Source organism: Orcinus orca, chromosome 13, assembly GCF_937001465.1.
Source record: "Orcinus orca chromosome 13, mOrcOrc1.1, whole genome shotgun sequence".
NCBI classification, from domain to species: Eukaryota; Metazoa; Chordata; class Mammalia; order Artiodactyla; family Delphinidae; genus Orcinus; species Orcinus orca.
Genome location: NC_064571.1, coordinates 11125317 through 11146491, shown reverse-complemented (window position 1 = coordinate 11146491; position 21175 = coordinate 11125317). Strand labels below are relative to the sequence as shown.

At 43.7% G+C, this 21175-nt stretch overlaps 1 protein-coding gene across 11 annotated transcripts in view; it reads left to right on the top strand.

Moving 5' to 3' along the window:
- Nucleotides 1–21175, top strand: part of ANAPC1 (anaphase promoting complex subunit 1) — a 167060-nt gene that overhangs the window by 86964 nt on the left and 58921 nt on the right. For 5 of the 11 annotated variants that reach the window (XR_007470730.1, XR_007470729.1, XR_007470731.1 and 2 more), the window contains exons 44-48: nt 19–105; nt 1347–1442; nt 3062–3260; nt 8729–8863; nt 14351–14478. Coding sequence is in view for 7 of the 11 variants with exons in the window: in XM_033399993.2 (XP_033255884.1) it covers nt 19–105; nt 1347–1442; nt 3062–3260; nt 8729–8863; nt 14351–14466 (633 nt within the window). In the remaining 4 variants the exon portion in view is untranslated. Of the gene's footprint in view, nt 1–18; nt 106–1346; nt 1443–3061; nt 3261–8728; nt 8864–14350; nt 14721–15008; nt 15475–21175 lie in introns of those variants that run through there. The other 6 variants (XM_033399995.2, XM_033399996.2, XM_004276751.3 and 3 more) reach the window with 2 other exon arrangements.

Below are 21175 nucleotides of genomic sequence, written 5' to 3'. Positions count from 1 at the left end.
TGTTTGTTTATTTTTTAGCCTGAAACGATTTCAGCATTCACTTCTGATCCAGCACTTCTGTCATTTGCCGAATATTTCTGCAAACCAACTGTGAACATGGGTCAGGTATATATTATGTGGTTTGCTAGACTTTGTTGTTTCTATCTGTGGACCACCAAAAAAACCTAAAATATCCGTATGTAGCTTTGATATTGATAACATGCCTCAGGCACATTGGATGATTTTTGTTTGGCAAGTATAGATTTTTCATAGTCTAAACCTATTAAATTCAGTAACTTCCTACCTTGATAGAAGAAAACAACTTAAAATTCCTAAGACATTAGTTTTGATAGGTGATACTTTATGTCCATTCTTGTACTAATTCATGTTTTCAATGTTTACTACCCTTCTCTTGTTTTTACATAATTTTATTAATTTTGTTTTCTATTTGTTTTGTAACCCTTCTTTTTGTTGGTCATAAAACCATTCTCTTAAGGATTCAAAGGGTACTTGCTGGTAGATCTTTGATTTAATCCATCATTTCAGGTGGCAAGGACTGGATGTAGGAATTAGATGATCCAGGATTGATGGCCTATTGCCTGCAAGGGTATATAGCCTTGGGAAAATTTTTCAACCTCTTTGAGATGTAGTTTCCTTATTTCTAAAAGTGGGGTTATAATAGAACCTACCTTACCTTGTTGCTTTGAAAGTTGAGTGATATAACCTTCCTGCCACTTACTTATTGAATTTTCACTGTATATTGGGCACTCTGCTCAGTACTCTTTGTAAGTTTTTCCTTTAATTCTGACCCAGAGGGTAGGTACTTTATTGTTGTGGGTTTACCGATGGGGATACTGCCACTGAGAGATGTCACATGCCCAAGATCACACAGCCAGTGAGGGCTGGGGCCTGCACTCAAGACCACAGGTCTCTGGTGAAAGCCCACGCCTGCCCCTAACCCCAGCTGGACTTGCTGTGCAGGCGCCCCCTAACCTGTTCTGCTCAGTGTTTCTACTGCATCTTGGTGTGGTGGATCCTGGGCGCCCTTTCTGGATCCTGTTCTTGCCAGCCCAACCCAAGACATAGCTCTGTGATGTCCTGCCTGCTCATTTTACCCAGCGTGGTTCACTCCTCTCATCCACAGCACTTACAGCCTTAACTGTCCCATGGGACTTAATTTTGGTTATATTTCATTGGTGTTTAATATTGCATGCACTTTGATTTTATAAAGACCTAGCTGTTTTGCCCTTTTATATCATTCACTGCAGAACTTAAGAATGGGCCATAGTAATTGCTTTACAGTTGTTTTTTGAATTGATTTTGGAATATACATTGATGTGCTACAAAAAGATTCTGACTTTCCACAGAAACAGGAAATTCTGGATCTCTTTTCTTCAGTGCTATATGAGTGTGTGACCCAGGAGACCCCGGAGATGTTACCTGCATACATAGCAATGGATCAGGTATGGTTCAAAAAACCTATTCCAGTTCTGATGAGATTTATCTTGTACTTCACATAACATACGAACAGTGAGGTAAGATTCTCTCTATATCCATCTCTTTAGTTTCTCATTTGCTTCTAGAATTTTAAAAAAGGAATCCCTATCAAAGTTGAAAGCTCTGTACAGCTTAGAGTTTATGATGACAAGTGGGGTTACTCCAGGGGTTCGCCTCTTCTGGCCTCTTCCTCTGACAAGTAGAGGAAGAGCACGTTCCCTTCCTTTCTCCCCTAGCATCCTCATGTCTCTTGCCTTCCTCCTGATAAAGCCTCTTCGTGGAAAAGATTATGCAAGTGAGCAGTAAGTGAACCAACGGTGCCCTGATGATGGCAGTAGTGTGCAGTTACACCTGCGTAATTAAGCTCGCAGAGGTTACAGCATCAGCATGTGGGGATTTAGGGAGCTGGAGTTCATTTTTAAATTTCTTTCGTGTTATTGTTGTTTTAAAAGAGCCTAAAAGGGGTAATGCAGAAGATAATGCTCAACAGCTTTGCTAAAGGATCGGACTAATTTATTCACTTTAGATTATTAGTAATAAATATGGCTTTTTAAATAGTGTCATATCTTTCAGACTTAAATTTGCAGTTAGACTAAGCTAGTAGTTTTCTAACTTGGCTAAAATTTATCTGGGAAATCTTAACAATTCAGATCCTCAAGTCCTATTCCATAGTTACTGAATTAGAATTTCTGAGATGAAGTCCAGGATCTGTAGTTTTAAACAGCCCTTCGAGTGACTGTGATATAATGAGTTCACAGATGAGAATTTGGGACTCAGTGTCTAAAGTCAAAGGAAGTAATCTCTAATGGAAAAATAATCTCTACTGAAAAACTGAGTGGGAAAACACAGGAGATAATTCCCCAAAACCTGTGTTAAGTAACAATCTTAATTAAAAGGCCAGTTCCAGTGTAACCGAGTAGGCCTAGAATGCCATTATTGTCAGGTATCCACCTTTTTGGTTGATAAGTATGAATACCTGATGTTCACACTGGTACTGCTTCTCACAGTATCTCTCTATACAACAGCCAAGTAATGAGTTGCATTTTTTAGTTGCTGGCTGAGAGTGTGTTCTCTTTTTACACTCTGAACCTTCTTCACCCCTTGCAGTTGTGGGTGTGTATCTAGAGAAGAACATCCCTTCTGGTTGCAGCCTTGGTGACTTTGCAGATGGGTCCCAAGAACAGCACTATCAATAATACTTTTGCCTTCTGACCCCTGGAATCCCTGGCCTGATCCTGGCCATGTCATTGTACCCAACCTGGGTTTCCCAGAGGTGACTGGCTGTAGACCTATTGGTCTTCATTTTTCAGAGCCATTGAGCCAAGAATGAGCTCATTTGCCTTTGCTGTTTTTTCACCTGAAGGCTGTTCATGTTCATTTTGAAGAGAGTGGGCCATGTATGTAAACCCAGTAGGGGCTCCTCTGTGGGGCAGACTGCAGCAAAACCCAGAATGGGTTCCCCTCTGCCCTTTATTGATCTTATGAGGCACATTTAAAAAATACTCTAGTATACAACTCTGAGGAAGTGACAGTTGCATCTTTACTCTTTCATTAAGTAGATTGCTGTTTCTCTTTTCTCTGCAAGGCTGTAAGAAGACTGGGAAGAAGAGAAATGTCCGAGACATCTGAACTTTGGCAGATAAAGTTGGTGCTAGAGTTTTTCAGCTCCAGAAGCCATCAGGAGCGGCTGCAGAACCACCCTAAGCGAGGGCTCTTCATGAACTCGGAATTCCTCCCTGTTGTCAAATGCACTATTGATAATACTCTGGACCAGTGGCTACAAGGTAATAACAGCATTGCGCCCTTTGTGTTTTTAAGCTACACTGGGACTCAGGTGTTTCTGTTTTGACCTTTTTTTTCCATTGGAAAGCAAGATAAGTCTGAGTACAATCCCGAATGGCTATAGATATAGTTTCCAGTTAGATGCATTACATTGATTATCTACTTTAACTTCTTTAACAAATATATTTAACTCTGCTTTATAAGCCACGGGGAGAATATACATACAGCATTTTAAATACCACTTGACACTTAGGAACTTGTTTTATCTTTTCTAACGTCAGATCGTGTTTCTTTCCCGTGCCTCTCTCTTCTGTTTCTTAGGGGTGTGGCCTGTCACCTACCTGAGGCCCTCTTTTCTGCCTTTACCTTGTGTACACTGAAAACTTGATGTGGACTTAGAGTGAATGCTTCTTTTACCAGTTCTGTGAGTCAGTCAGTGAGGACCTGGGGCATATGTAACTGGCTTTCTGTCCGCAGAAGCACTGCCTTGTGATTGCAGGGAGACTGTGAAATTACTCCTGACAGTGTAGAAGTAATCATGGGAGGCGAGTGATGGGGCTTTTTGATATATGGAAAGCTGTTTGATGTGTAATATATGCCTGAAATTGATTTTTAATAGTTAACCCCTTGATCTTTTTATTCTTTTCAGTTCTAATGCTTCCAGTATGTATCTGAGAGCAACTTGCTTTGAGTAAATACTAACTCTAGTGGTATCAGTAGGAACAGTTCCTAATTCTGTAAAGTTGTTAGTAACTGGTAGAACCCAGGAATTCGAATATAATTATGTTTAAAGCTATCTGCGTGTTCCACTACACCTGGCTGAGGCTCCGCTGCCTGCCCTGCCCCAGCCCCCGGGTGACTGATGCTCCCAGGTCCCAGCTGCTCTTGCTTTTTCTGTATTTTAGTTAGACAAGAGATGGGAGTGAGGGGGAGGTGGAGGAAGGGGGAAGAACGTTAGTTTGAGCCTGTCTTCACCTGGCTTTAGAGCCGGGGTGGGCTCTGCCCAGGCACTGGAGGTGCAGGGGAGGAGGAAGAGGGAGACCCACTAGAAGCGGGGAGCCTGCCAGGGCCCCTCCCCAGAGGAGGGAGGTGAGGGTGGAGGCGGGTGGGGCAGTGGTTTTTGGCAAACATGAGGGGGACCCTTGCCTCCCTATTTCCCATCTGCACCCATCTCTCCCCCGATATGAATACGCTATTTGTTTCATTAAAAAAAAATTCCAAAAAGATTTAACTGTAAACCAGATTGTGAGTGATATATATGGAAAACAGCAATTTCAAACTCCCAGTGTTTATGTTTAACACCTGCATGTGCTCTGGTATTTCTTCTTGGGATTTGAAAGCTCGTGCAGTTTCACAATTTCTAAAAATATGATAATCGTTTTGTTCTCATGTTTGGGAGAAAAATACATGTTATTTTATAGGTGTTGATGTTCTTTTATACTTCAATTTAGTGTTTGATCACCCATAGCAGACCCTTGCTGTTGATAAGAAATAAGTCCTTAAACCTTTGCAGATTCTCTGATTTGCATGTTTCATATAATGTGATGAAGCTTTGGCAGTGACTAGAGCGTTCTCTAAAACAGTGCCCTGAATTGCTTTCTCCTCACTGCTCTTCAGGGCATTTGGTGGTGGTGGGTTACAGCATTGTAAGTAACCTTCACCAGCTTTGACTTGCCACTCTGATTGCCAAAAATGTGTATTTATTTTTTTATTTAAAAAGAACTATCACTTTAAAAAAACTCTTGGGCTTCCCTGGTGGCGCCGTGGTTGAGAGTCTGCCTGCCGATGCAGGGGACACGGGTTCGTGCCCTGGTCCAGGAAGATCCCACATGCCACGGAGCGGCTGCGCCCGTGAGCCATGGCCGCTGAGCCTGCGTGTCCAGAGCCTGTGCTCCGCAACAGGAGAGGCCACAACAGTGAGAGGCCCGCGTACCGCAAAAAAAAAAAAAAAAAAAAGCCTCTTAAGTATGTGGTCTCCCCTCACAGATACTATTAGCTTTGGGGCGGAGAACAATAAATTAAATGACGATGCAGAGGCCGTGTGACAGCACTGGAAACTGTCATTCATATTTGTGTCTCAGTGAAATCACAGATGAATATATGGACTTTTAAGGTGGCTCACTAGTAACCCAAACTATAGCCATGAAGTCTGGAAATGGAGCAGACTGATCATATTGTGTACATGTTTTGTGATTTATCTCCTCAAATGGATTTTAATTGAACAAAGAAAATGGGTTTAAAGTTGAAGAACTTAAAAAGTTTTATTTACTTTTATATTTTATTATGGAAAATTTAAAGCATAATGCAAAGTAAACATAATAGTATAATAAATCCCATTACCCAGCTTCAACAGTATCAACATTCTGCCATTCTTATATCATCTGTACATTCACCCATTGACATGCTCAGTTATTTTCCAAATTGTACCATTTTACATTCCTGCCAGCAGTGGGATGCAGTGCAGATTTTGGCATTGTTAGTCTGTAGTTTTAGACAGTCTACTGAATATGTAGTGGTGTCTCATTGTAGTTTTAATTTGCATTTCCGTGATGACTCATCATGTTAATTATTTTTGCATGTGTTAGTTATTCATATACCCTTTGCAAAGTGTCTTTTCAAACCTTTACCCATTTTTAAAATTGGCTGTCTTGAGTGTTGAGTTGTAGGGGTTTTTAACATATTCTGGCTGCAAGCTCTGTCAGATATGTTTTGCAGATATGTTCTCCTACTTTATGCCTGGTGTGAGCTGGGAGTTTTCTTTTTTCTCAGCTTTAAATATGGATATCTAGTTGTTCCAGGACCACTTATGCAAAAGGCTTTTCTTTCTCATTGAATTGCTCTGGAGCCTTTGTTGAAAATCAGTGGACTGTGTAAGTGTGAGTCTGTTTCTGGACTCAATTCTGTACGATTGATCTGTATGTCTGTCTTTATGCCAGGACTACGCTTCCCTAACTACTGTAGGTTTAGAGTAAATTTTGAAATTTTGTAGTGTAAGTCTTCCTGCTAAAGTGGGAAATTTATAGTGCTAAGTGCTTACAGTAGGAAAGTCTCAAATTACTAATCTAAGTTCTTTGAGAAATTAGAAAAAGAAAAGCAAAATAAACCCAAAGCAAGGATATAAGAGCTGAAATCAGTGAAATTGGAAGCAGAAAAAGTGTAGAGAAAATCAGTGAAACAAAAAGCCAGTAGGCAAGGGCTTCCCTGGTGGCGCAGTGGTTGAGAGTCCGCCTGCCGATGCAGGGGACACGGGTTCGTGCCCCGGTCCAGGAGGATCCCACATGCCGCGGAGCGGCTGGGCCCGTGAGCCATGGCCGCTGAGCCTGCGCGTCCGGAGCCTGTGCTCCGCAACGGGAGAGGCCACAACAGTGAGAGGCCCGCGTACCGCAAAAAAAAAAAAAAAAAAAAAAAGGCCAGTAGGCATGAGAAAGTCGTTGACGAGGAACTGTGAGCGACCACGCTCTCTCCTTCCTCTCTTGACAGGTTGCCACAGCAGGGTCTCCTCTTGCCTCCTTTATCACCCCTCCTGCTGCCACCCCCAGATGTTCCCACTCCCACCAGACTAACATCCTCATGTCAGGTTCAGTGGACCCCTGATAGTCTTCCTGTCGCTCCCTCTCATTCTTATGGAAACAGACCTCCCTTGACCTTTGTGACGGCACACTTTCCCAATTCTTTTTTTTTTTTAAAAAAACCCTCCGACCGTTCTTTCTTAGTTTCATCACTTAGTTTCACTGTCATTCCTTCGTTACCTTTCTGGGAGTCACCCTTGCCCCTTCCTCTCCCTCCCTCTCCTGTCTTCTGCGGTAGCCAATCCATTACCACATCCTTTCAGTCCTAACTCTTAAATATCTCCTAACTCTGTCCACATTTTGCTGCTTCTATCCTAGAACAAACCGTGATTATTTCTTGCCTGGACCTGTAGCCTCCTGCAAGTCTTCCTGTTTTTCATTCTCATCTCCCTCTCACTGTCTCTAGTCAACTGACAATGGTCTTTCAAAGAGTAAACAGATTCAACACTTCTGCTTCAACACTTGTGTTGAAGTGTTCTGATTCAACACTTCAACAGCAACACTCGCAAAGGCTGCTGATTCAGTTGTGAAAAAAATCTGTACCATGTGGCCAGCAGGCCCCGCATGACCAGCAAGGCCTCTGTCTCCCTCTACAGCCTCTTTCTATACCACCTGCTCCTCACAAACTCCACTCAGGCACCCTGGTCCCTTCCAGTTCCCCGAAAGCATGGAGTTCTTTCTCACCACGGGACTGTTGAATGTGCTGCTTTCCCTCCCGAGAACCTTTTTCCTCTCATTCTTTCCCTGCCCAACTCATACTCATTCTTGCAGCCTCCACTTACATGCCCCTTCCACACAGGCCTTCCAAGACCACACTGCCTCAGGCAGCTTTCCTGCCATCTTTATATCTCTCTTTCTCTCAACCTTTTTCTCTGTATCAAAATGCCTTTGTCTGCAAGTAACAGAAGGCCTGACTCAGCCTGGCTCCAACAATAGGACACCTATAAACTTATATAATTGGAAGTCCACAGTTACGGCAGGCTGTCGCTCCAGTGGCTCCAGCTCCATTTCTCTGAGGTTCCATCAGTGACACTCTGTGCCATGACTTTATCCTCAGAGTACTTCTTTCTGATGGCAATGAACTGACTGTAACAGTTCCTTGCTCCAACTCAGAGGAAGAATAGAGTTGCTTCCAGGAGCTTTGCCATAAGAATGAGGAATTTGTTTCCCAGAAGCCTCTAGCAAACATGTTCTCAAGCATCTCCTTGTGTCTCTGGCTTGCACTGGAACTCATGCACATTCCTCGATCAATCCCCGGGGTAGAGTGTCTCTCTGAATGGCTTAGGTCTGCCTGTCCTTGAACCAGTCACTGTGTCAGGGAAGTGGGGTTGCCCTGATTGTCCCAGACCAGTGGTTCTCACAGTGTGGTCTCTGGAGCAGCAACAGTGGGATCACTTGGGAACCTTTTAGAAATACAGTTTTTCTGGCCCCATCCAAGAAATTGTGGGGACCCACCCATCTGTGTTTTAATCAGTCCTCTAGGTGAATCTGATGCCTGTTAAAGTTTGAGAACCTCTGGCCAAGATAAATCAGGATCCAGTCCTGGAGCTGCAGTCAGTCCCCTCAGATGTGACAGTGGAGGGAAGGGTGGTAGAATGGGTGTTTGGGGAGACGACCAGGGTGACCACTGCACCCTCATGGCACTCATCACAATTTATGATTAGCATTTGTTTGCATCGTTAGGTATGTAGTATCTCCGTCCCCCGCAGCACTCTAAGCTCCGCAGTGACGGGCACTCTGTCTGGTTTATCACAGTAGCCTTAATGCCCAGTACAGGACCTGTGTGGTATATGGTAAGTGCTCAATGAGCTCTTGATGAGAAAATAATAAAAAGAAGGCGTTCCTTGTGCCTCTCAGCTCTGTAATCGATTGGTTCTGTTCCATGTGTGCTTCTCTCACAGCTGGGGGTGATGGGTGTGTGCACGCCTACCTCAACGGGCAGCCCTGCGAGGAGTCGCAGCTGAGCATGCTGGCCTGTTTCCTCGTCTACCACTCAGTGCCAGCCCCGCGGCACCTGCCGTCTATAGGACTAGAAGGTAATTGCACATCTACATCCTCTTTTCAGTACCTGTATTACCCGCTGATGGGTTTAGTTTCTTGTTAGGAGGTGTTTCTAAACTGAGTTATTTTCTCCAGTTAGGTTTTTGGCTTCATTCATGTTTGGGTGTTATTGTTCAGAATTTTTTCTGGAAGAAAAAAAAAAAAACCCCAAACTATCCGAATTTTACACATGCATAAACCTTTATTTACGTTCAGAAGAGGATGGATTCTTCACAGGGCCCCAGATACCAGTATATACTAATAAACTAAATGTTCATATTCTTTTTCTCTGTTAATTGATTTTTATTAAAGTTATTTTTCTGTATTTTTTGGGTTTTCAGTTTGGATTTTTTTAAAACACATAATATTAATTTCTAATATTATAAAGCTTTGAAATGATCAGGTACCTAATTTTGTATGTATTGACATTTGATTGTTTTCATAATAGAGAGTTTAAAATCTTAGCATCTAATTGTATTTTTCAGAATATGTAATCAGATACAAAATTTGTCCATTTAATCATTTAAACTTAAAAGTTTAATGATATTACTGATTTATAGCTGCTTTGAAAACCTCAGATGAAAATGCACTGTTCAGAGACTTCTGTTGCAGTTATGGCCACAGTGGAATTGCTCGCATTAGACTGACTCTCCTACAAAAGCAAATATAAAAGTGGACAAACTACATAAAGTTTAAAGGAATTGGTGGCAACCATAGTGACCAGACTTGATTGAGAGACAAGAATTCCTGAGAGAAGGGACTCATTTGAGGAGCTCCATATTTACTCTGGCTTTCTCCCAGAGGCATTTGTCAATTCATTACAAGAAGTAGAGTCCCAGTAAAAAGCAGCAGTGCTACTGGGCAGAGGAGCCAGAGGTTGGATTAATGATTGCCCAGGGCTAGAACTTGAGGAGCAAAGTCCCAGATAGGAGGGGACAAGAGGAATAATAACTCAAAAACCTGGACACACTCTTCCCTTGAGGCATTTGCCAAATCTTAACCTGCACATGCGCAGGATAAAACTTCAAGAAATCTAGCAGAAACCAGGAGGCTAAAAATGTGGGCAACGATTCCAACAACAGCATAGTGCCAAGGAGGCAAAGGGTGGTACTCAAGGCCTGCCAATCCCAGACATTCACATGAAACAGTAGCAGGGCCAAGCCCTAGCAGGAAAGGTAACACTGAAACACAGCAGACCTAAAAATTAGCCTAGAGCAGAATTGAGGAGATCTGCTTGCATACTACCTCCCTGATAGAAGAAAAATTAACCTGTATAGGAGGAAGAAAATGTCTTAAACTTCTACAGTTTTTAAATCATAGTATCAGTGTTGAATCACAATTAAAAGACATAATAGGAATAAAAGGTAGAAGAAAGAGACTTGTATGTGATCCAGACATTGGAGTTATCAGACTTCCATAACTCCAGTATCTGGAGTTACTATGACTAATAACTGACTAATATTTCCAAGAAAATAGAGGAAAAGATACAGAATTTCACCAGAAATCTGGAATCAGTGAGAGTTAAATGGAAATTCTAAAACTGAAAAATATAACTAAAATTAAGAAATCAGTATATAGGGAATTCCCTGGCAGTTCAGTTCTTAGGATTCCATGATTTCACCGCCCAGGGCCCAGGTTTGACTCCTGGTCGGGAAACTAAGATCCTGTAAGCTGTGTGGGTGCAGCAAAAAAAAAAAAAAAAAAAGAGGAAAAAAAAGAAAAAAGAATTCAGTGTGTAGATTAATTAACATATTAGACACAGCAGATAAATGAACTACAAGACAAGTGTGTAGAAAATAAACAGATTGAAGCACAGAGAGAAAAATGAATGGAAAATTCAGAAAAGAGAGATGTGGAACACGGTGAAGAAGTCAAACATGCATGTAGTTGAGATCCCAGAATATGAGGAGAGAGAACATGAGATAGAAGCCATATTTAAAGAGACAGAGGCTAAGAATTTTGAAAAATGGATGATGAACATCAACCTACAGTGACCCCTGAGCAAGATAAATACAAAGAAAACCACACCTAGTTGCATAAAAGTCAAGGTACTAAAAATAAAAGAAGAAAAAATTTAAAGCATAGACTTCCTTTTTCATCCAGGATGGAGTAACAGAGATCTGATTTACTATCCTGCCTGAAAAAAGAAAACAAAACAACACAAAATAAACAAGCTGAAAAAACAACAAAGAAAACTGGACACTGCATATGAAACAATGGCTTTTGAGACGTATATCAGGCAATGAAGAAGAGTGAGCCCTGAGAGATGAGAAACAAATGACATAAGCCCTGTGATTGGCCCTAAAAAGCTAACAGCCTTAGAGTTTCCAGACTGTGAAGGAGGGAGAGGGAACCCAGGAAGAGCCTGGAAGACTCCTTCAGTTGAGGTGATGGAGCTGAGAGTACAGGGAGCCAAAGGAGCTAGAGTTTACATGATAGAGTGCCAGAGAGGAGAGAGCTGCACACAGAGAATGCCAGATGTCTGCAGAGGGTCCCCCTCAAATATCAGAAGAGTCCTTACTAATCAGCACGTGCATGTGAAGAAGTTTCCCAAGGCTGAGGGAAGAACTGTCCTAATGGATTAGAGAGAACCAGTTTGCACAGGTTCAGGAACAGTGTCTGTTCCCACAATTTCACAATTTAAGGGGCTGTACTCAGTGTGGTCTTGCCTCCATGATGGGAAATATTTAGCCCTAGACTAAACAGATTAAACAGAAATATTTAGCCTTAGACTAAAATATTTTAGCCCACCTTAAAAATCTTAAAGGCACGACACAAAAGGATCAAACTGCTTTTCAAGTAATATAACTATATCCTGAAAGCTCAAGAATACAGAAATACGAAAATATCCAGCACCTACGGTAAAATTCATGATGTCTGGCATACAAAGAAACAGGAAAATACAGCCTATAATGAAGGAGGTGAGAAATCAATTACAACTGACCTGGAATTGACATGGATGTTAGCAGACAAGGACATTAAGACAGTTATTATAACTCAATTCCATATAACATTATTCCATATTTCAGAACATTAAGAGATATGGAAATATAAAAAGAATCTAACTGAACTTTTAGAGGTGAAAACTATAATTCTGAGAAAAACACACTGAATGGGATTAATAGCAGATTAGACATTGCAGAATAAAAAAAGATACTGAGTTTGAAGACATAGCATTAGAAACTATCCAAAATGAAATGCAAAAAGAAAAAAATTTAAAAAAAAAAAGCAACAGAGCATTAAAAATGGAGTAAGCTCTGGGACTTAAAGGACCCAATTTACATGAGATTGGAGTCCCTGAAGAAGAGAAAAATGGGGGAGAGGGACAGAAAAAAATACTCGAAGAAATAATGGGTGGAAAATTTACAAGTTTAATGAAAACTGAGGTCCACAGTTGCAAGAAGTTCAATGAATCCCGAGCCTGAGAAACATGAAGAAAGTTGCACCAAGGCACATAATAACCAAATTGCCTAAAACTAATGATAAAAAGTCTTCAAAGCAGCCAGAGGAAAAAGACATGTTACAGAGAAAAAAATAAGAGTGATAGCGTAGGAAACAATGCAAGTGATAAATTAGTGGAGTAACATCTGTAAAGGACTCAAAGGAAAACCACTATCTAGTTAGAATTTTATACCCAGCAAAAATATCTTTCAAAAAAAAAAAAAGACCATGAAATAAAGCCTTTTTCAGACACACAAAAGCTGGGACAATTCATCAACAGCAGACCCACACTACTGGAAATGTTACAGTAAGTCCTTGAGGCAGAAGGAAAATAATGTCAGATTGAAATATGGATCTACACAAAGGAATGAAGAGCATTGGAGATGGTAACTACATGGAGATATACATAAGGTTTGTTTCTTTTAAAAATACTTTTTAAAGATAATTGACTTATAAAAATAATAAAAATGTACTATGGGGTTTATAAAATCTGAAAAGCAAAATGTATGACAATAATAGCTCAGAGGCTGGGCAGGGAGAAATGGAATTACAGCCATAAGGCCCTTATACTACCTGTGAAGAGATATAATCTTACTTGAAGGTAATCTGTGATAGAGATGATACTATAAATCATAAAGCAACCACTAAGATAAGAAAACAGAGTTAGAGCCAATAAGCAATAAAGGAGCTATAGTGGAATCATAAAAAGTACTCAGTCCAAGAGAGAGGAAAAGAGGAAAAGGGGGAACCAGAGAACAGACAGAGAAAATAGAAAACAAATGGCAAGATGATACATTTAAACCTAACCATAGTGATAGTCACATTAAGTCTGAATGGTCTGGGGACTTCCCTGGTGGTCCAGTGGTTAGGACTCTGTGCTTCCACTGCAGGGGGTGAGGGTTCAATCCTTGGTCAGGGAACTAAGATCCCTCATGCCGCGTGTTGTGGCCAAAAAAAAAAAAAAAGTCTAAATGGTCTGTTAGAGTCCACAGTGTATCAGAACACTGGAGATGTTTTCCATAGCTCATATGTATTTGTTCTCTGTCTTTGAGTTTTAGCAAGGTCTTGGGAACACTGTGGATAACAATTAAATAGGAAATCTCTCTTAATTCCTGTTGAGGTTTATTAAACACATTTAATTCACAGATTACTGGCAGAGTCGATAAAAGGAAATACTAAAGAGAAATAGTTGCTTTCTTCATATTTTGTGCAGCATTACAACTCTTTCTTGTGTTAGTTATGCTTTTATCAGAAAGCCACTCGATTCATATCATGAGACTCTTCTCTGTCCATCTTCATGGGATCATATGACCCACCTGTACACTCTGCTGTCTGCATGTCTACTAGGATGCTTGTTGTGGCTTAGAGACTCATCGGGATCATGTATGTGTATATGTTGGGGCTGAGGAAAGGGAACTGTGGACAGTGGCATGTGGTGAGGATGGAGGCAAAGAGGAAGATGATGCTTAATAGAATTTGCAGGTCATACACTTACTGCGTCCCCTTAGAGCAGTGGTTCTTGACCTTGGCTGCACATCAGAATCACCTGGGCAGCTTTCAGAGCTCTAGATCCCAGGCTGTACTCCACATAAATTACATCAGACTCTGTTGGACCAAGATTGGGAACCATTGCTTGTTAGAGGAAGAGGCTTTAGATTAACTTCTCTGTTACTCATTTTGAGCCTGTGTCTTTTTTTTTAGGTAAATTATTAAGTGCATGGATTATGGTAATTGAGGATAGATGGGCACATTTATTAATTATATTTAAGTAATATATGTATTTAAACAGTATTAATAGTTTCACATATGGTTACAGGTCAATTTCTGAAGTACAGAATGGATAAATTAAAATTTTATATCAAATCATACCCTATAGTGCATTAGGGAATTTCATAGTTTAAATATTATCTTTCAGTAATTGTTTTCAAACGGAAGAACGCCAGCTTGAAATGTGATCATGTGTCTGAAGCTTCTTTGAAAGAGGATGTGTCGCTGAATTTATTTAGATACGTGACCCCTTCCCTCCAATTGCATTTCTTTAGGGAACACAAGTTTCGCAGAACTCCTCTTCAAATTTAAACAGCTGAAGATGCCAGTGCGAGCTTTGCTGAGATTGGCTCCTTTGCTTCTTGGAAATCCACAGCCAATGCTTATGTGATCATGTCTGGTGGTAAGCCTACCCTGAAACGTGACTTCTGCACAAAAGCGTGCCCAAACAACAAAGCTAAAGAAACCTTTATAAGTTTTATAATATAACTGGGGGGGAAATGAGCTGCACAAACCTCAATGCATTTTAAAATCAAGGGTTTTAAATATCCCAGAGACTGTTGCTGTTGGCATTAACATTATGAGAATATAAAAATGAGTGAAAATTTACTTTTGTAAATAAAATTTTTTGGTTTGTTTTCAAAACTCTTGATGATTACTTTAGTTTGGGGTTTCAGAGAGTAGAGCAGTGGGGGCTGAGATGGATATTAGTTTTCGAAATCTTTCAAAAAGATTTCAGGTGATTCAGGTGAAGTGACTTTATGCTCAGAAATGCAAAGTTTTTAAAGAAGCTCTGTCATATAGTTTTACTTTCTGCAGCAATGAAGGGCTTTTAGCATTTCCTAAGGTGTCACCATAGTCTTGTCTAAAGTAAGTTCGTACATCCTGTGACAGTGCCAGGCATCCCATAGTATGATCGGTCATCTTAAACAGGAGGAGATTTATACCCTAATGAAGAATTACCCAACATGAAGCCTGCTCTAAATAGAAAAACTAAGAAATTTCCACTACAGAGAGGTCTTCAGAAATTATATTTTAAAATAAAAGTTCAGGGGTTTCCCTGGTGGCGCAGTGGTTAAGAATCCGCCTGCCAATGCAGGGGACACGGGTTTGAGCTCTGGTCCGGGAAGATCCCACATGCCGCAGAGCGACTAAGCCCGTGTGCCACAACTACTGAGCCTGCGCTCTAGAGCCCGCGAACTACAACTACTGAGCCCGTGTGCCACAACTACTGAAGCCCGTGCGCCTAGAGCCCGTGCTCCACAACAAGAGAAGCCACGGCAATGAGAAGCCCGTGCACCACGACGAAGAGTAGCCCATGCTCGCCGCAAGTAGAGAAAAGCCCGCTCACAGCAACGAAGACCCAACACAGCCAAAAATAAAATAAATGAAATGAAATAAATAAATTTATTTTTAAAAAAAGTTCATTTTCACCCAGGATTTAGAGAACATATGTCTGTATCAAGTTTCTGGACCAGATGCTGAGGAAGGGGATTCGTATAAAGGTGTCTGCAGCTTCAGGTTTCCAGTCCAGGAAGAAGGCGGCTCCCTGCTGTCCAGATACTGATGTGCCCTCTGCCTCCTAAATGGCCGGTGGGACCGTAAACTGGTCGAAGCTGCAAGGTCCATCCAGTGATTTCACGTTTCCACACCCTGAATTGTGGGGTTTAGCTTTAAAAGTAAAAATGAAAGCAAATAGAAATGTTTCCATTGAGAGTTTGCAAAAAACCCATGTGGTGTTTGCTCCTGCAGAGGGGGCTTGCGTCCGGAAGGCGTGCATCAGCTTTAAAAGTAAAAATGAAAGCAAATAGAAATGTTTCCATTGAGAGTTTGAAAAAAACCCATGTGGTGTTTGCTCCTGCAGAGGGGGCTTGCGTCCGGAAGGCGTGCATCCAGCATTGAGTGTTTTGGCCCAGAAGTGGCCTATGTCACTTCTGGCTACAGCCTGTTGGCATGAAATAAATTGCTCCACCTTGTACGTGTTCTTTCACAAAGGGGAGAACTAGACACTGGTGAGTACTGGTAATGTCTGTCACAGTATGATTCCTCACTTGTCCATCCATCTTCTCTGCTTACACAGATGGAATGCATGTCATTGCCTCCATAAATGGACATGATTAAAGAAACAGTACAGTCACACACACACTCAGGTTATTACTGTTTCCCCGACGGATGCTGACATCTGTGCTCCTCGCTCGAGTGTCTTCCAAAGGAGTGAAGGCACGAACTTGTGGGAAGCTCTGAGGCATAGACACCAGGCCTTAGCCGCAGGACACCATTGGTGTAAGCCTCACAGAACTTCTCCTTGGTGCTGCGTAATCTTACTTGAATAAGGCCACTTTCTCACCCTTTGTCTAGAAACCAGCTGACTTCACAGCATATGGAGAGGGGCATGTCCCAGCTTAGGGGATCTCCTGACATCCTACAGGAGGCAGGAAGGAGGGGGGCTCGCGTCTCTCAGCCTGGTGGTCAGTGTGCAAACACGCTTGGTGGGAGGCCGGTGAGCCTGCTGGGCTGTAGACAGGCCCGAGCATGGGAGCCAGCATTGGACTGGAAGCCAGAGCCTGTGGGAGCCGAGGCAGGAGTTGTCAGAGGAATGGACTTGTGACGATTCCAAGGGAAGCACATGCCAAAGCCCAGTCTGAGCGACCGGAGTAGGCCAGGCCGGGAGAGGATGTTGGGAACTGGGTGAAACTGAAGGCCGTGGACCAATCTGAGACCAAAGCAGGAAGACTTTGTCGCCTCCTTCATACAGGGTTGGGGGCCTCTCTTCTGGGTTCCCCATCCTCATACCACATTTTGGGGAAAATGCCTCACTGTATGAAGATCTCTCCAGTTAAGCAATGGGGGAGGGGACAGGATTTGGTCACCTCTGTACCCCTGTGTCTGCAATTTTTAACCAGCAGTGGAAGGAAGCAGAGGTGAGGTCGGAAAAGCACCCCCTCCACGTGGAGGCCTCTGTCAGCACTTACTGCGCCCGGCAGATACCCACGCTGGTTCCGAAGCTTCCCAGGTGACTGTTTTCCTGCTTCCAAGGCCAGGTTCCCCCTACTCCAAAATACACTGCTTGCTTCTCATTACAGTCACAAGCTTCCGAAAAGTCTTTTTCGATAAAAGAAGAGCCCCTAAAACCACATCCTTGATTTTGCCTGTGGATAAGGAAGACTTGCCTGTTCTCCATCCTCTTGCTTTGCTCCATCTTACGTTCTTGAGTGAAAGTGAGGCTGGGATGGAAAGTGGGGGCTGCTCAGAGGGCAGGACTTTCAGGCCCCAGACAAGGGGAACCCATCTATCAGGCAGCTGCACCAGAAGCTCCCTCAGGTGGCATCTCGTCCTGCCCCTCGTTCTACAGCTGAGACCCGGAGGCTCAGGGAGGGGTGGCTGGCCCAAGTCCGCACCGCTCCCCATCGCAGCCCAGACCAGCCTGGGCACCCAGACCATGCTGTTTCTACCCGAGAACCTGGTCCATTACTGCCTTTCTTCCTGGTCCAGTAGACCCTCAGGAAGAGGCCGGTTAAATGTAAGTTACAAGGACGTTGCACCAGGCAGAGTTTATGAACACCTTTAAAAAGCAGACACACCGACTCTTCCTTTCTCTGTGCATCTTTGGAAAAACAAAGGCCTTTGTGTAATTTCTTGGAATTAGATTAATTGAATTAGCCTGTGTTGCTTTCTTGGTCATTACAACAACTATCTTAATTAAAAATTTTCTCTTTTAGCTGAAAATATTTCTTCCATGGTACATTAAAACATGAAGTAGGAAATTTAGGAAAAGAATTAATTTCATACTAAGCTCAATAAAAGCAATGAAAATCTGTAAATAAGCACATGTTCTTAATTTCCGCTGCTTTTACTCCAGTGCTCAGGTGTGAAGTGTCTCGCCTGGCCTCTGTAGTCAGTGGCGCCATCCTGAGTCTTATGCGCAGGTGCAGGGCCTTGGGACACTGTGGACCGTGTGCTTTCAGAACCCAGACATGCCAGGTACTGATCTGTGGAGTCACCTTACTGGGGGACTCATCACAGGGACGGTGGTTGGAAGCTAGTTGGTGCCACTTGTTTTTCTTTCATTTGTGTTTATTTGTGTGCATATCTTTCACTTATCAAGAATATTTTAATTCTGCTTACTGTGCCATTTCAGAGATTAAGAAGATATTTTGGGCAAATGTGTATAACTCTGGAGTTGAAGGAAGAATCCTTAGCAAATCCACTGTAATTAGCATCCCTGGCTGCAGTCTCCTGCCCCGTAAGATCTAGATGAGAGGAGCTGCAGCCCTCAGGCGATGAAATCTCTGCGGGTCCCCAGAGGAGGGCGCAGGTGCTGTCTGGTCACCTCCCTCCACACCCCCTCTGTCGCACTGGTTCACCTGTAGGTCATCCCCTGTGCCCTGTGAGGGGCCTGGATGTCAACTCGGTGTCTTCACCACCTCCTCCTCTCTCCTTAGCCTCCACCTGTGTTTCCCGTATGGGACCAGGTAAGAGTGTGCCGTTGGGAGGTGCCAGCGAGAGATGCCCAGGCAGGGCCGGGAGGTGGGAGAGGAGGCGAAGCCGTTATAGGCGGACACGAGGGCAGATGGTGCATACCTGGCAGCAGGGTGTTAATACCAGCTCTGCCCGGGGGCCCCGCCCTGGAGTTTCTGGAGGTTTGTTGGGGCTTCTTCATCCTCTGCTCCAAAAACCCCTCCGTCTGCTTCCCTTTATCAACACCCTTTCTGCTTGAGTTCCTGAGCAGACGCTGTGATGCTGTGTGGGATGTAATGACCCAGATGTGAACACAGCCCGTCCCGAGTCCCCACCGCTTGTTCTCCCCTGGGCTTTGCTTATGGAGTTTCCAGGCCCTTGGTTGTCTCCCCTGAGCTCCCAGTGCTGTTCACTTGCCTTTTCCATTATCAGACACTCAGCTGTTCTCTGAAAGCCCCAACTGTCTCTGCAGTCCTGTAATCCTTGCACCAGCTCCCCCGAATGGCACCAGCCTCAGTGCTGCAGCAGCAGTGACCCCCCGAGTGGCCTTGGGTTTCCCCTAACATGCTGAGGGGACTCTCTGACTAAAGGAAGAATGGGCGACCTTTTAGCTGAGTAACTGGAACGCATTGGGGTTGGCCCCATTTGTGTCAGGCTTCCTGGGACGGAGTCACAGGTGTGTGGATGGAGACATAGTGTGGCCCATTGCCCAGTCCTGTTTGTTCTGGGTTTGCCCCTCAGCGGCCACCCTGAGGAGAGAACCAACCCTTAGCCCAGCTGCTTCCACCTTGGCCTTCTGGGGCAGCACAGACTGGGTGTCACAGACTGAAAAGTACCGTGGTCGTTTGCTGATGGAGGTTTTGAGGACTCGAGGAAAATGCTAAAGTTTACTTCATGGGATAGAGAGCGTTGAACAACTGTATTGCTTCCTGAAAGGAGTCGGCTTTTTATAAGACTTGACTGTGAGGTTCCTGGGAACCTTACCAGAAATTTCTTGGCAAAATTAGACATTTCCAGGGGAAAAAAAAGAGACGAAGAGCTAGATAGTTTCTGTCTGGCAATTGCAGTGATTACCCAGTAATACTGTATAGCAGCTGCCCTATAATAAAACTTCCTACCTAAAGGGGGCTATACATATAGAGAGCTGTAAACCTGAACATCCCTGAGCAAATCAAGCTGCAGTGGGCCAGCCCAGGCCCTGGGATGGCCTTTAATGCTGGACAGGTGCCCCCGGGGCCCCCCACCCCGACCCCAAAGACCACCTTGGTCTCTCTGAAGGGTTCTGAGCCTTAATTTTCCTTCCCCTGGTGTAAAAATCCCATTTCCTACTCTCAGTTGAGCATGTCTGTTGGTGTAGCCCTCGCACCTCTGATGATTTAAGGACAAGCTCTTACAAACCACACAGCTGGGTTTTGCTTTGTGATTCAGTCTGAAGATCTTTTTCTTTTAGTGTTGAGTTCAGATTTACTACTAATGTGTGTCTAGTTTTTATATTTTTGTATTTATACCGCACTTCTTATATTTACTGTGTATCTTTGGTCTGTTTTCTCTGCTCTCAAAATTTGCTGTATTCATGACTTCGGCAGTTAGGATGGCTCATGTTTTTGTGACTGCATTTAACGCTAATGCCTTCGTAGGATTCCTTGAATCCCTCTTTTCCTTACCCGGCTTCCACTGTCTTGTTTCCAGCTTTGATAGCACCCTGGCACCTCCCACCTCTCCCCCAGGCAGCGTTCATGAGCCCCTCCCCTGCTCTCTCCCTTCTCTGAGTGTGAAGGTTGGGTTATTTCTGTAATGTCAGAGTGAACGATAGCATACGATTCCCCACTTCTGTTCCCACTGTGTGTCAGCCTTAGATCGGCCCTCTGATGTTCTCCATGCCTTCCTTCAGTCCTCCGGCTGACAGTTCCCATCTCTCCGTTGGGTAAGGCTGCTCTCCAGCAGCTTAGATGCGGACTTCCTCCTCTCTCCTCAGGTGTTTCTCTCCTTCCTGTCTCTGCCTCTTTTCCTCACTACCTTCTAGTCGTTTCTTTGGGCTCTTCTCAGGTTCCTCCTCCTTGGTGGTCCAGGCCTCTTCCTGACTTTCTGTCCCTTCTCCCTTTGCCCATCCTCAGTCTCTGTGGAGGCTCCTGCTCTGGTCTCTTGTCTCCCTTGGGTGCCCCCCTCCATGTTACTGCTAGACCCTTTCAGAGGACTCAGGGGTCAGGGCCTTTGTCAGCTGACACCCACTGGAAGGCTGGGGGGCCATCGTGCCACTGGCTGGTTTCGACACCCCAGGTTCAGGCTGCCATGGTCCGCGGGCCTGAGGAGAGCTGGAGGCCCAGTGCTGTCCCTCTATAGTTGCCTGGAGGCCCTGTGGTGGGGGAGGGAGAGGGGGGCGGGAGCTACAAGCAGAGAGAAAGTGAGATCAGAGTGGAAGGCAGATGCCCCAGCGAGGAAGCTGTCGGCACCACAGCACAAGGTGCGTGTAGGACAGGGGGTCCGGGAGAATCAGCTGTCACCCTCGTTGCTCTTATGCGTGACCAGATCCAAGAGGGGCCGCAGATGTTTTTCTTTCTTTCTTTTCCTTATTGTAGTAAAAACACTATTTTCTTTTGAATTTTGAGACTCCTGATATATACAGTAGGAATATGTAGTCCTGA